The following is a 14,682-nucleotide window of genomic DNA, read 5'->3' on the forward strand; positions in this document are numbered from 1 at the left end:
GCATATACAGAGCAATTAAAAAAGATAGACCGTCGGTACCATCAAAAAGATTACATTGACACGGAACTGACCAAATTGTTGCTTGCTGAATAGTGAAGGATTATTAGGTAGTTTCTTTACGAATAATCACAAACTACCATCTTCAAATTATTATTCAGTTTCTTTTGTTCCAAATCATGAGTTTTGTATGTCTGGTTCATATTCAGACAAGACGTACATATATTTTAATCTATCAAACATAACTAAAATTCCCTTCGGGTTGTATTTCATAAATATCGTTACACAAAGTTTCACCAAGAACTGTTATCCGTCTATCACAAAATCACACATACTTTGGATTTGTCCATTAATTTTTTGTTTTCTTTAACTAGTTTTGATTTCTCACGTTCCAATGAAGAAATTTCATTTTCTTTCTCGTCTTTTTCAGCAATCAGTTTTGTTATCTTTTTTTGAAGTTCTACGTTTTTTTGTTTATCTCTAATCTACAAAATATTAAATTAGCAATATGATAAAGTACTAAAATATAAATGTACATGTATAACATATAATTCGTTTTTGGTTTTTAATTTTATAGCAGTTGCAGGCTTTTTATGATAAATGGTATTACATTAACCATACTATTCTAGTTTTCATGCACCTGCCTAACATATTGCTATATCATATATATTTGGAAATCATGTCATTTGTACTATCTTTCTTGCCCAGTGGTCTACGACGGATGCTTTCTTATTTATCAAGGTTTTAGCATTTTGTCATATTATATTTCCATTATTTCCATTCAATATTTATAATGAAAGATGCCTTTCAGTTTTGAGGTTAATAGTCATCTATCAAAAAGTAAAATCACAAAAATACTGAACTTAGAGGAAGATCAATTGGGAAAGTCCATAATCACATGGCAAAATCAAATAACAAAACGCATCAAAAACGAATGGACAAAAACTGTCATATTCCTGACTTGGTACAGGCATTTTCAAATGTAGAAAATGGTGGATTAAACCTGGTTCTATAGTGCTAACCCTCTCACTTTAATGGCAGTCTCATCAATTTCCGATATTTTTACATTGATGCGTTAAATAAACAGACACAATAAATATAATAGTCAAAATATGGGTACATCAGTCATCATCGTTTAACAATTCTAAAAGGAACAATTTAACAGAACACAAAAACATCTACTATCTACGAACACATTTATTGCGTGTCTGACGTCAAAAAAAATTATACGTCACATAAATTTGTCGTTCAATGTGCGTACAAACAATTTTAAAATTTTCATGGGAATGTTAGCATACAAACGCACTTTAAAATGTTCTTGATTTGTTGTATTTTTATAAATAGAGCATTCTTCAAGAAATTCCAATGTAAAAGAAAAATCACCATAACACCAAATTAAATCTTTTGTATAGTTCTAAGGACATTTTAACATTATAAAATACTAAAATCACGCGTATTACAACTAAAAAAACTAACATAAAATAAAATCATCCAGTTGCCAAAAATGCCACCGTCTGCAAAAAGACAGTTTGTGGCTGTTCTTTTTTTTTTTAAATGGACATATTAAGTTTGAAGAAATACCATTCTTAAATAGGTGAAAAAGTTTAATTACAAGCGAGATGCATGCCTACTAATCGATTATCAAGTCACTGTAATCTGTAATAACGGATATATAGTGGGTTGAAAATATTTGTTGAAGAAACGAACGAACGGATGGTCTGAAAGTATCATTTCAAGATATAATAGCTCCAGCACCTACAAAATGGGTATACTAAATCAATAACATTATTTATAGACATAAATAAAATAAACGTTGTTGGTGTTGTTTTTTCTTATAAATTTTACTCAATGACTTTTGTTCGTTATTTGTTAATAAATAAAAACCTCTTGTTCCAAAAAATGTATCCTTTTTTTATCTAGTGGTTTCGAAAGGCAGGCATCAAGTTTTTCATACACTTCTCCGTCTACTTTGTAAAGTTGAGTCAAATTGTCCACCGCGTAAAAATTGATCTCCAATACATACATGTCATCTGTAAACAGAAATACAAACCAATGGCATGCTATCGACTGGTGAAAATTATATACTTTCATGACCATTTAAAATTTTCTGTGTTAAATATTCATGTAAAACATCATAATCAATCATTTCTGTTATTTTATTTTAAGTTCAAATTAAAGTATTCGTTAGTTGTGTCTGTTCTAGAGTTAGGTTTTTTAAAATCTACTGTGGATTCTTTTTTAATCGTTGAATACTTATATGCAGACTGGGGAAAACCCAATAAATCCAAATAATTACGATTTGAAAGAATCGACGAAATTTTGTTTCCACAAGAATAAATGAATTTGTCTGTTATTATTTGAATGGGATTCTTGTTTTTTACATAGCAATATTTATTTGTTATATTTCTGTTTGTCACCATTACAATCTATTATAAACTCTTGATGAAGATCGTTAGTGAATCTCTAGAGGTCTTTTTTGTGATATTGTGGTGTTGGTTTACTTTTTCAATGACATAGACCACACGTCTTTTTTCTCCTCATTTCTTGTTTTTAATCATATATTAACTTTGAAAAAATATTTTGAGTGGAATAAATTAAACACAACTTGATAGTCTTCTAGATGTTCTAGTCTTATCTGATATGTCATTGGTAAATTGAAAGATATCTTCAATTAACAGAGTGCGGTATACAGTGATCGGGGTGTCTATACGTCCGTCTTGACCAATTTCTTCTGAGCCAAAATAAAAACATTCAACGAAACTTTCACATACTAGTACTATATATAAAATAATGTTTCTCCTTTTTCACTTTTTCATATTAGATTTCTCAAATATTTAAACTTTTTAATTTCAATTATAAGAGTGAACATTCCCCGTCGCAACTGTTCCTAAATCAGTGAATGGATTTCAATCAAACCTTTGCGCAATCTTCGTAGCATTATGCCATTGTGCAGCTAATTTTTTTCTTTTAACAGAATGATTTCACGAATACTATATTAACATTTTTCTTGCACTTATTAATTTATTGGATTTTTTTTTCGATTTTTTTCGGTGGTTTCGACCTTTGTCTTTTCATGTCTATGAGGGTGACCATCCTCATTCCTCACCTCCCCATCAATCAGTCAATCGATGTCAATCAAACTATCAAAATTTGTTCATGCCATTGCGTGCATCTTGTTTTACTTTTCAACATAACTATTTTGGGGTTTTCCAATACAAAAACGTTGATTTTGCTCTTTCTTATTATAGGGATGAGCATACCCCATTGGCAACTCTGAAACTAGTTAATGGATTTCGATTATAAAAAAAGGAAAACACGTTATTAATTTCGTGCGTTCGAAGAAGCGAATTTATCTTCATCAGGAATACTAAAAGCAGAATATTTGAAAGCCGAGCATGTATAAGAAGCTAAACAGTTGAAGAGCTATATATGCAAAAAAGACCTAAAGAAAATAGCCAAATCCATCTAATTTCACCTTTGCCAAAAGGAGTTGAAACTTTGGTTATAAATTTCATGCGTTCGCACTTTCACAGATTTTCTGAGGAGTCTGCCTTATCAAACATGGACTTTGCAAGGGTATATGGTATCATTTTTTTCGCTTTACTAGATTAGTTTTTAAGAAAGAGGTTGTACCAATTTTGTCTGACATCCTCTAGATAAAAAAGACAAAAAAACACATCAAAGAGAGGCTAATGACACCGAAGGGGTAATCAAACTCATGAATCGAAAAGAAACTAACAATGCAATGAAAAAAATCAACAAAAACAACCATATGACAAACAACCGTATATAAGACACATCATAGAAAACAAAGGACTGAGTAACAAAAAACCCACCAAAAGCCGGCGGAGATCTCAGGTGCTCTAGAAGGAAAAGCAGATTATACTCAACGTGTAGCACCGTCGTGTTACCCCTTAAAGCATATATGTGATGATGTCTAATTTGGATATCAGAATGCCACAATCAAGAAAATGTAGTGCATATGAACTTTCAATTCTAGGATAAGATTTTTTTCAAAACTTCATAGTAAAAGTGGTACAGTTTTAGCCGTAAAAGGAGTTTCTATGGGGAATTGCATTGTCAATATTTACAGATATGCAACCTATATAGGGTGAAAAAAGAGAACATTCAGATTTTAAAGAAATTAACTCAAATATGAAGTGTTATAAATATTTCATGAAGATTGATAGAATCCTGTGCCTTAGATATGATGACTCAGCATAAATTCACAGTTTCCAGTATGCATAGTGTACTTAAAGTCCTGAATACAAAATTAATTTATAGTATTTGCATATATGTAAGTTAAAAGAAGTGCTTATATTTACTCTTCGCAGTCATTGAAACTCATCGATCCTTCCTGAATATTATTGATGGGGTGATTGTGTCCTGTCGATAACCCAAAAGTAAGCCGTAACACCTAAATCTGCTTTTTTGTCACAACAGCATAAAAAATACAAGCTAGAAATACAAAAATATCTCAACAAAACTTACAATAGTGTGTTATATCCTGAATATGTACTAAATATTCCAAATTGCTAGAAACAGCAGAATAATTTAGGAAATTTGAGGCCCCAGAGGAAAAAAATAGAAAATTGCCTTCCCCCTGGGTCATAAAACAAATAATTTAACTTGTAAATGCTATGATTTTATGATTTTTAAGTTCTTGATATAGAAAACAATAACTTTGCTTGGAAGTAATGCAAAAATCAGATGTAAGCAGTCATCTCTATAACATTTTAAGTGAATTTATATCCCAGACTGGTATCTGCATATATACAACTATTGCAAATATGGCTTTGTTTGAACACTTCTAGTATATTTATTAGGTAAATTGTATCAGATATATGGTTACAGATGATACTGTTGTGACAAGAATTCTAAATTGACCATTTGAGGTAGAAAATGTGAACTTTAATTGACAAATAGGCATACAGTAAGATGTGGACTGGAGACAAAGGCAGGATTGGATACTTTATATAATCTTGAATGTTGTAACAATTGACTGCTAAACATTACATTTATAGTATTCTGATATGCTTTCAATATGTTATCAAAACAGTTAAAACAGGTTATAGGCATTTTTTATCAGAAAATATGGAAATAGGGTAAGCTGGCAATAATTAAAGTCGTTGTTTTCATATTCTTTAAAAAATTGAAACAGGGGAGGGGTATAAAATGTTCAGTTATGCTCTCTGTGTTCCATCTCATAGAGATATAACTTGGGAATATTACCAGTAAATATACATGTGCATATTGTTCACATTGAAATCTGTGGTAACCCTGTATTTACGATAGGGGTAGTTAAGAAAATTAGTGTTATTTTAAACTCTGAAAAGTTCAGGGCATATAAACGTTGAAAATAAGCCGCACATCCCTATATTTTGACCCTTGAAAATAAATTGTAGTGCATATAAACTTTCAATTCTAGGATAAGATTTTTTTCAAAACTTCATAGTAAAAGTGGTACAGTTTTAGCCGTAAAAGGAGTTCCTATGGGAAATTGCATTGTCAATATTTACAGAAATGCAACCATTAGTGTGTCTCTGTCTTATATGCTCTCCCATTCATTTGTATTGCAGTCCTGTCATGTAATGTTGTCAACTATATGTTATATTTAACATTGCCATAAATGCGGGAGGTTTGGCATGCCACAAAACCAGGTTTCCCTCAGTTTTAGTTTGTTACCCGGATTTGGTTTTTTTCTCTATCGATTTATGAAATTCGAACAGCGGTATACTACTGTTGCTTTTATATATCACAAAGAATTGTAAGATTATTATGTCACAAACAAATGGTGCGTCGTATTACACAAAGGAAACACATAATATAAATTACACCTAGAATGACAGTTACACAAAGGAATATGAACATTTCTAAATATATTTGTGTAACTACAACATTGTTATTTGTATCGTAATTTTTTATTGAGTGCATGAAAAAAGTCACAGGCGAATAAAAGTCACAGGAAAAAATGTCACAGGATGTTAAGTCACCATTTTAAAAAGGAAATTTAGTATATAATTTTTTTATATATATATATATACGTTTTAAAAGATTTTTATTAAAATGTAGACTGAAAAAACTACAACGAAATTTGTTTTACATGCACACGTATAAAAATTGCGGTTTTTATCCAACACAATCATAGGTTTGAACGTAGTTTTTAATTTAGACTCGTTTATATTTTTTCGTTTGGGCTTGTATCATATTTTCCCTCCGGTTTATATGATCCGTTCATCCTATATTGACTACTAAAATTCAAGAGTCTATCTAAAAATGAGGGTACATTTTATATGGCCTTCCAAATACCGTTTCGATCCCTAACATCACTGAAGAGACATTTATTGTCGAAATCCGGATCTGGTGTACAAAAAAGTATAAACACCTTATGTTTGTGGCATAACATCGTGGCCACAAGTTACTTGTTTTCTGTTTAGTATTAAATTTATATTAAGATCCATTTTGTTACATCTTGTGATCAATTTTATTTGGCAATCGCCAATGGCAGTCAGCAGGGTTAAAGAACATCAGTTGTTCGACCTGTTAGTCAAATGCGATTTGTTTAAATATACTTCTTCACTTTTTTGGTCTTTTGGAAAATGTTGTCTGTGCTGTATTTAGCCCCTTCTATAACGAAATTTTTTTTACATGCACACGTATAAAAATTGCGGTTTTTATCCAACGCAATCATAGGTTTGAACGTAGTTTTTAATTTAGACTCGTTTATATTTTTTCGTTTGGGCTTGTATCATATTTTCCCTCCGGTTTATATGATCCGTTCATCCTATATTGACTCTTAAAATTCAAGAGTCTATCTAAACATGAGGGTACATTTTATATGGCCTTCCAAATACCGTTTCGATCCCTAACATCATTGAACAGACATTTATTGTCGAAATCCGGATCTGGTGTTCAAAAAAGTATAAACACCTTATGTTTGTGGCATTACATCGTGGCCACAAGTTACTTGTTTTTTGTTTAGTATTAAATTTATATTAAGATCCATTTTGTTACATCTTGTGATCAATTTTGTTTGGCAATCGCCAATGGCAGTCAGCAGGGTTAAAGAACATCAGTTGTTCGACCAGTTAGTCAAATGCGTTTTGTTTAAATATACTTCTTCACTTTTTTGGTCTTTTGGAAAATGTTGTTTGTGCTGTATTTAGACCCTTCTATAACGAAATTTGTTTTACATGCACACGTATAAAAATTGCGGTTTTTATCCAACGCAATCATAGGTTTGAAAAAAGAGGGACGAAAGATACCAAAGGGACAGTCAAACTCATAAATCTAAAACAAACTGACAAAGCCATGGCTAAAAATGAGAAAGACAAACAGAAAAACAAGAGTACACATGACACAACATAGAAAACTAAAGAATAAACAACACGAACCCCACCAAAAACTAGGGGTGATCTCAGGTGCTCCGGAAGGGTAAGCAGATCCTGCTCCACATGTGGCCCCCGTCGTGTTGCTTATGTGATTACAAATCCGGCAAATAGTCTAATTCGGTAGGTCACATTCATGAAATGGAAGGGGATTGTAGTTACGACGTAAGGAACATATCCGATATCATTTGTGAAACGGTTATTCCATAACGGTCAACCAACTCGTGATGGCGTCCGTAAAATTTACGAAGGGATGATTTCAACTTCACCATTTGGAACTCTTGGTTTAATAGCTTCCTTGTAAGCAGCAACCCTCTATCAAGAAAATCATGATAGGAAATGCAAGCACGGAAATATCGTATCAATTGGGAGATATATACCCCGTATGCAGGTGCTGCTGGAATGTTTTGAACGTAGTTTTCAATTTAGACTCGTTTATATTTTTTCGTTTGGGCTTGTATCATATTTTCCCTCCGGTTTATATGATCCGTTCATCCTATATCAATTTAGACTCGTTTATATTTTTTCGTTTGGGCTTGTATCATATTTTCCCTCCGGTTTATATGATCCGTTCATCCTATATTGACTCTTAAAATTCAAGAGTCTATCTAAACATGAGGGTACATTTTATATGGCCTTCCAAATACCGTTTCGATCCCTAACATCACTGAAGAGACATTTATTGTCGAAATCCAGATCTGGTGTTCAAAAAAGTATTAACACCTTATGTTTGTGGCATAACACCGTGGCCATAAGTTACATGTTTTCTGTTTAGTATTAAATTTATATTAAGATCCATTTTGTTACATCTTGTGATCAATTTTATTTGTCAATCGTCAATGGCAGTCAGCAGGGTTAAAGAACATCAGTTGTTCGACCTGTTAGTCAAATGCGTTTTGTTTAAATATACTTCTTCACTTTTTGGGTCTTTTGGAAAATGTTGTTTGTGCTGTATTTCGACCCTTCTATAACGAAATTTGTTTTACATGCACACGTATAAAAATTGCGGTTTTTATCCAACGTAATCATAGGTTTGAACGTAGTTTTTAATTTAGACTTGTTTATACTTTTTCGTTGGGGCTTGTATCATATTTTCCCTCCGGTTTATATGATCCGTTCATCCTATATTGACTCTTAAAATTCAAGAGTCTATCTAAAAATGAGGGTACATTTTATATGGCCTTCCAAATACCGTTTCCATCCCTAACATCAATGAAGAGACATTTATTGTCGAAATCCAGATCTGGTGTACAAAAAAGTATTAACACCTTATGTTTGTGGCATAACATCGTGGCCACAAGTTACTTGTTTTCTGTTTAGTATTCAATTTATATTAAGATCCATTTTGTTACATCTTGTGATCAATTTTATTTGGCAATCGCCAATGGCAGTCAGCAGGGTTAAAGAACATCAGTTGTTCGACCTGTTAGTCAAATGCGTCTTGTGATCAATTTTATTTGGCAATCGCCAATGGCAGTCAGCAGGGTTGAAGAACATCAGTTGGTCGACCTATTAGTCAAATGCGTTTTGTTTAAATATACTTCTTCATTTTTTTCGTCTTTTGGAAAATGTTGTTTGTGCTGTATTTAGACCCTTCTATAACGAAATTTGTTTTACATGCACACGTATAAAAATTGCGGTTTTTATCCAACGCAATCATAGGTTTGAACGTAGTTTTCAATTTAGACTCGTTTATATTTTTTCGTTTGGGCTTGTAACATATTTTCCCTCCGGTTTATATGATCCGTTCATCCTATATTGACTCTTAAAATTCAAGCGTCTATCTAAAAATGAGGGTACATTTTATATGGCCTTCCAAATACCGTTTCGATCCCTAACATCACTGAAGAGACATTTATTGTCGAAATCCGGATCTGGTGTACAAAAAAGTATTAACACCTTATGTTTGTGGCTTAACATCGTGGCCACAAGTTACTTGTTTTCTGTTTAGTATTAAATTTATGTTAAGATCCATTTTGTTACATCTTGTGATCAATTTTATTTGGCAATCGCCAATGGCAGTCAGCAGGGTTAAAGAACATCAGTTGTTCGACCTGTTAGTCAAATGTGTTTTGATTAAATATACTTCTTCTCTTTTTTGGTCTTTTGGAAAATGTTGTTTGTGCTGTATTTCGACCCTTCTATAACGAAATTTGTTTTACATGCACACGTATAAAAATTGCGGTTCTTATCAAACGCAATCATAGGTTTGAACGTAGTTTTCAATTTAGACTCGTTTATATATATATATATTATACATATATATATATATCAGTTGCATGAGTTCGAATACCGGTGAGGAAAAAAAAATAGCAAAAGCAAATTTACAGATCTAACATTGTTGGGTTGATGTTGAGGCGAGTTGTATATTTTTAGACGAGTTGTATATACATTATGTACACAGCCATGTATCACCATCATTAATGGCGATCCGATTAATACATCTGTTGTAGAGTTGTCACTGACTCAGACGTACTTATAAATATAATTATTTTCTGTGACTGTATCTGACATTAATTTGTAGGATCCTTTACTATAGATAATTGAGCTGATCTGTAACAATAACATCTTCATGCCTTATATATCATGTACTGTAGTACGCCGCTAGATTAAAACTGACGAGGAAAGGTAACACACTGCCACTGAAAGCTTTATTATTTGTAGAGCCCAGGTGGTCGTGTGGTCTAGCGGGACGGCTGCAGTGAAGGCGATTTGGTGTCACGATATCACAGTAGCATGGGTTCGAATCCCGGCGAGGGAAGAACCAAAAATTTGCGAAAGCAAATTTACAGATCTAACATTGTTGGGTTGATGTTTAGACGAGTTGTATATATATATATATATATTACGTATTATATGTCTCTAATGTATAACCAAAAAAAGTCACATGAAATTTATTTGAAATTGTGTGTAGTAAATTATATCATTTGAACTTTGTTACATCATCTTTACATGTTAGAATCTGCGCGTTACGTTTGCGCGAATTAGTCCTACATTTGCTCTCTCGAGAGAGAAAAATCCACTTTGCGATACAAAACGCATTACGTTTACGCGACATTGTTGCTAACTCACTACGTTTGAGCGTATTTATTTTGATTAAGATTATAAAAAGTAAAATTTCAAGTATACTGAACTCCGAGGATTATTCAATACCACAAAATCCCTGATCAAATGTCAAAATCCAAAGATCAAACACATCAAACGAGTTTCTATTTTATATCGCTAGGGTTCAAATTATAGATGATTCCCGTAGATATCATAGTCATGTAAACTGTGTTTTATTTATGACTACATACTTTGAATGGAAAGGAACCCATGATATTCATTGTAATTTATTCATTATGTTTCTTTTTCGTAAATGTAGTACTGGTTTTTCTTGTTTCTAAGAACGAATAAAGAGCTCTCATATATCCTTTTAGTGTCTTTCGCTTCTCATTTGTTATCGTTTTCAATTGTTTTTGATATTAGTATCTAAGTAGACACAATGGCAATGCTGTTGGAAAAAATCAGTCCGTTCCCCTCAGTTGTTTAAGTTCTATTTTTTTAACAGGTTTACAAACAGAGGAACACACGACGGACGCCAAGTAATGACAAAAGTTCACACTGACCCTACTGAGCATTTTTTTCTCATATCTCGCCTACATCAACAATAGCAGTAGGAATTGTGCAAACAGGTGTGCACAGAAATGATGTGTTCAATATAAATATGACTAATGTTTCTTTCTCGTTTTATCTAAAGGGAATATAAAAAAAATTAGCCTAGGTTGCATTGTAGAAACCCAACCGTTTTGATTATCTAAACTATTATTCTAAGATGAGATCCTAAACAATTTCAATAAGAACATACATATGTGCAACAGAAATGGTTCTGTATGTCTTACCTTGATCTTCTCCTTTTATTGTGCGTACCGGTGCAAAACTTATACTGTAATGGACTGTACTAAGTGGAGGTTCTATATCATACTTCATTATTCGTGAAATTTGCGTCCTTATATTGTCTCTCTTTCCATGATCAAATTTAACACCCTTCACTTTTCCTATAAAAAAAAAGCGAGGGAACCAAATAATCAAGACAGATTATTCAAACATTTATGAAAGTACAAATATACAACCACATGATCCAGGACATTTAACATTATTTAAAAATAATATCCACGCGGACAACAAATGACAACTAGATTTGAGAACTGGGAACTACACCATCCGCACTCCGATAATTAATAAGACAAAATTGATGATATGTACGTGATAAATATGTCAACCCGTTTTGATATTTATTATAACTACAAGATATCTCATCAACTTCATAAGATATCTTATATATTATATATATTCTATAATATATCTTATATAAGATATTTTAATAAGATATCGTATAGACTTTAGGTGATACCTTATAAAGTATATAAGATATCATATAAATTATATAAGATATATTCTATAATGTAGACGATATCTTCTTTTTTTTATATAATTAGTTATCAAAGGTACCATCATTATATTTTGATACGAAAGACGCGCGTTTCGTTTACATAAGACTCATCAGTGACGCTCAGATCAAAATATTAATAGTTATAAAGCCAAACAAGTACAAAGTTTTATATATAAAAAAAAGACATTGAAATTGTAACCCATTGGTAGCGGAGAGGTTTCGTCGATGAATTGATGTTAGTCACATATAACAGATTTCAAGGACGGGTTCGATTCCAAGTTAAGGCATACAGAAATTACAAAGATTAAAGGTAAGTTTTTAAATTAATTCCATTAGTGTACAGAACTCAGTAAATTAGCCAATTCAAATAATGAAATAAGGAACACAAAGGAGGCAATTGAATATACTTTGATGAGTCCATTTCAGCGACAGTTATAATAAGCGTAAATTCTAGAAATCGAATCCACGGTAAATGAATAGGCTGATGTCACGACTATGGTTGACGTCTTCTCAATCTTTTTTTCTCCACATTATTGTCTAGTTTTTTGTTCTCTCAAAAGGGCATATTGAAAAAATTAAAACCATTAATATTAAAAGATGATTTAAGATGGATCGGAACCATTCGACTGCGCATAATTTCACGCATGGATTACAATGCACACGAAACGTATGTGTCGTAAATTCGATATTATTTTTTTTAAATATTTTGATTGATTAAAAATGTTAAATCATTGTAGTTATGTCACTAAAAGAATATTGTCGTTATTATGTGTATCTGTGAGGCTCAAAACGACTTTTAACCAATTTTCACCATTTTCCGCCAAAATTTGGGTTTTAAGGCAAAATATTTCTTTTTCCTTATGGGTGACCTATGTTTTTTTATTTGCTCATTCTTTGAAGCTATGTTTCAGCTTTTTATAGTGCACTCTTGGACCAAGTGTCATAGAACGTTTTTTTGATATTCCGATAAAAATATGTCAACACCTCTATTTTCCTTATCATTTCATTGAAAAATGGTCCCTTTTACATACCTGCTTAAAAGTAAAATTTTGAGCATAAATGGCCCGTGACCCCCTATTTTTTTTCGACCAATTTGATTAACTTTCTGTAAAGAATAAAATAACAAAAAATACGGCACTTCTGATAGAAACTTCGAAAAGGCCAGAGCCACCTTTTCTTGTCTTGTCAATGGAAAAATCCAACAAAACGTATAGCCTAACGTACGGTATGGGTTTTTCTCATTGTTGAAAGCCATACGGTTTCCTTTGGTTGTTTACATCTATATCATTTGCACTCTTGTGGATATTTGTCTCATTTGTAATCATGGAAGATTTCTTTATTACTAGAATTATACTCTTTATCATGTCAGGAAGTCGCCCTTTTAGCATGCCTAGTAGCAAATCGCTTGTTACACATTTAAATATCGAAGATGTGGAAAGGGAATACAAGTTTGATCTTACCATGGTCATCTACGCCTATAAATATCGTTCCATCTTTCTGGATGTTAACAAACCCGCATGCATAATGTGCAAGACTTTTTGTATTTGCCGTTCTCAGAAAATTATCAATACTGCCTTCTTTAAATTCTCTTTGTCTTGTTTCGTCACCAATATTTTCATCATTTAAATATACATTTAAAGGTCTTTTATTATGTACCCTGTTAGCATAAATCTTCTTATATTCTTTTGCTATCTGTGTAAACTTGAAACCTTCGTTATTTATACTGTCGGCGATATTGAGTGCGTCACTAATTGATTGTAAATATAAAGTTGCAGTTTTTGTATCACCACAATCTTCTATCTCCAATTTGTCCACAGCTATATCTATAGTTAACTTCTTTTGGAATACTTTTTGAATATCGTCTCTTAAAATCTTGTCATTTTCCATTTTTTTATCACAAATTCAGTCGACATTTTTACTTTGTTTATTGAATTCAAAAATGCATTGATCAAAAGTGTTTAGGTTAAATTAAAATGTGTGTTAGTGTCGTTGCTATGTGACATTCAATACAAAACTATTTTCTGAAAATGGTTACTTTACAAGAAAGTAATATATCTGTTATGGTCGTACGAATAATCTTTCTTTAATTTTCACATTATAAATTGATTAAAAATAAGTATTTGTTTTTCAAAATATAAAAATAATAACATGAATTTTCTGTAAATTGTTATGCAATAATAATGATAATCGTCAAAACGATTTTTTGAACATGGTAAAAATTTATGTATATATGTGAAAATCTTTGATAGTCTAAGTTTTATGTTTCTTGGATTTTCTTTAATTTGTGGACACTTCTCTTTTCTATTTTGATTTGTGGAGGGGTTATACATAGAATTTTTTCCTTTTTGTATCTTTCGAAAATTTCTGAGGCAATTTTTTTGTGACATTTATCGTTATATATTCAGCCAAACGTAACGACTCTGTGTGACGTATCGTTTGTACTGATTAAAAGGAAAGCAATAAACCATTAAACACCAATTGTTCAAACAACAAATAAATGTCGCTCCACGCTAAACGATATATTTTGATTTGCAAAGATTAAAATCCGGTTTAAAATATCATTTCCAGTGTCAATAAATAGTTTTTTCGTATGCTGATTCCAAAAATGTATGGTTTATTCATTAGTCAGCACTTCTGTTTTGACATGAATTATCATTAATCAGATAGTCATAATTATAAAGTAACTGTTACCAAAACTTTACATTTTGAGAATACTAAGGTTTTCCTACCTCAAGAATAGACTACCTTGGCTGCTTTTTGCGAAACTATAAGAACTTTTTGGTCCTCAATGCTCTTCATTTCGTACTCTAGAGCTAGTTCAAAGTACGCTGATTTTGTTAAACGAGGAATACTGCTTTCTCAAAA

The 14,682-nt window shown here is 31.9% G+C and overlaps 1 protein-coding gene across 1 annotated transcript; it reads right to left on the reverse strand.

Moving 5' to 3' along the window:
- Positions 1-207: 207 nt before the first annotated feature.
- LOC139496096 (schlafen-like protein 1) lies at positions 208-13,782 on the reverse strand. The gene is made up of 4 exons (XM_071284559.1): positions 13,278-13,782; positions 11,267-11,422; positions 1,882-2,027; positions 208-482 (listed from the first exon to the last, which is right to left on the reverse strand). Exons 1-4 carry the CDS (start codon positions 13,702-13,704, stop codon positions 315-317), a joined length of 897 nt encoding a protein of 298 aa, XP_071140660.1. The 5' UTR covers positions 13,705-13,782; the 3' UTR covers positions 208-314.
- Positions 13,783-14,682: the final 900 nt, after the last annotated feature.

The sequence above is a fragment of the Mytilus edulis genome, chromosome 1 (genome assembly GCF_963676685.1).
Source record: "Mytilus edulis chromosome 1, xbMytEdul2.2, whole genome shotgun sequence".
Taxonomy (NCBI): Eukaryota; Metazoa; Mollusca; class Bivalvia; order Mytilida; family Mytilidae; genus Mytilus; species Mytilus edulis.

Bases quoted from the DNA above. Each gene is read 5' to 3' on its own strand.
- LOC139496096 (XM_071284559.1), bottom strand. From the start codon at position 13,704: ATGGAAAATGACAAGATTTTAAGAGACGATATTCAAAAAGTATTCCAA. The intron at 11,423-13,277 runs GTAAGATCAAAC...TTTTTTTTATAG, and splicing joins TATAGGCGTAGATGACCATG to GAAAAGTGAAGGGTGTTAAA. The intron at 2,028-11,266 runs GTAAGACATACA...TTCTGTTTACAG, and splicing joins AATAAAAGGAGAAGATCAAG to ATGACATGTATGTATTGGAG.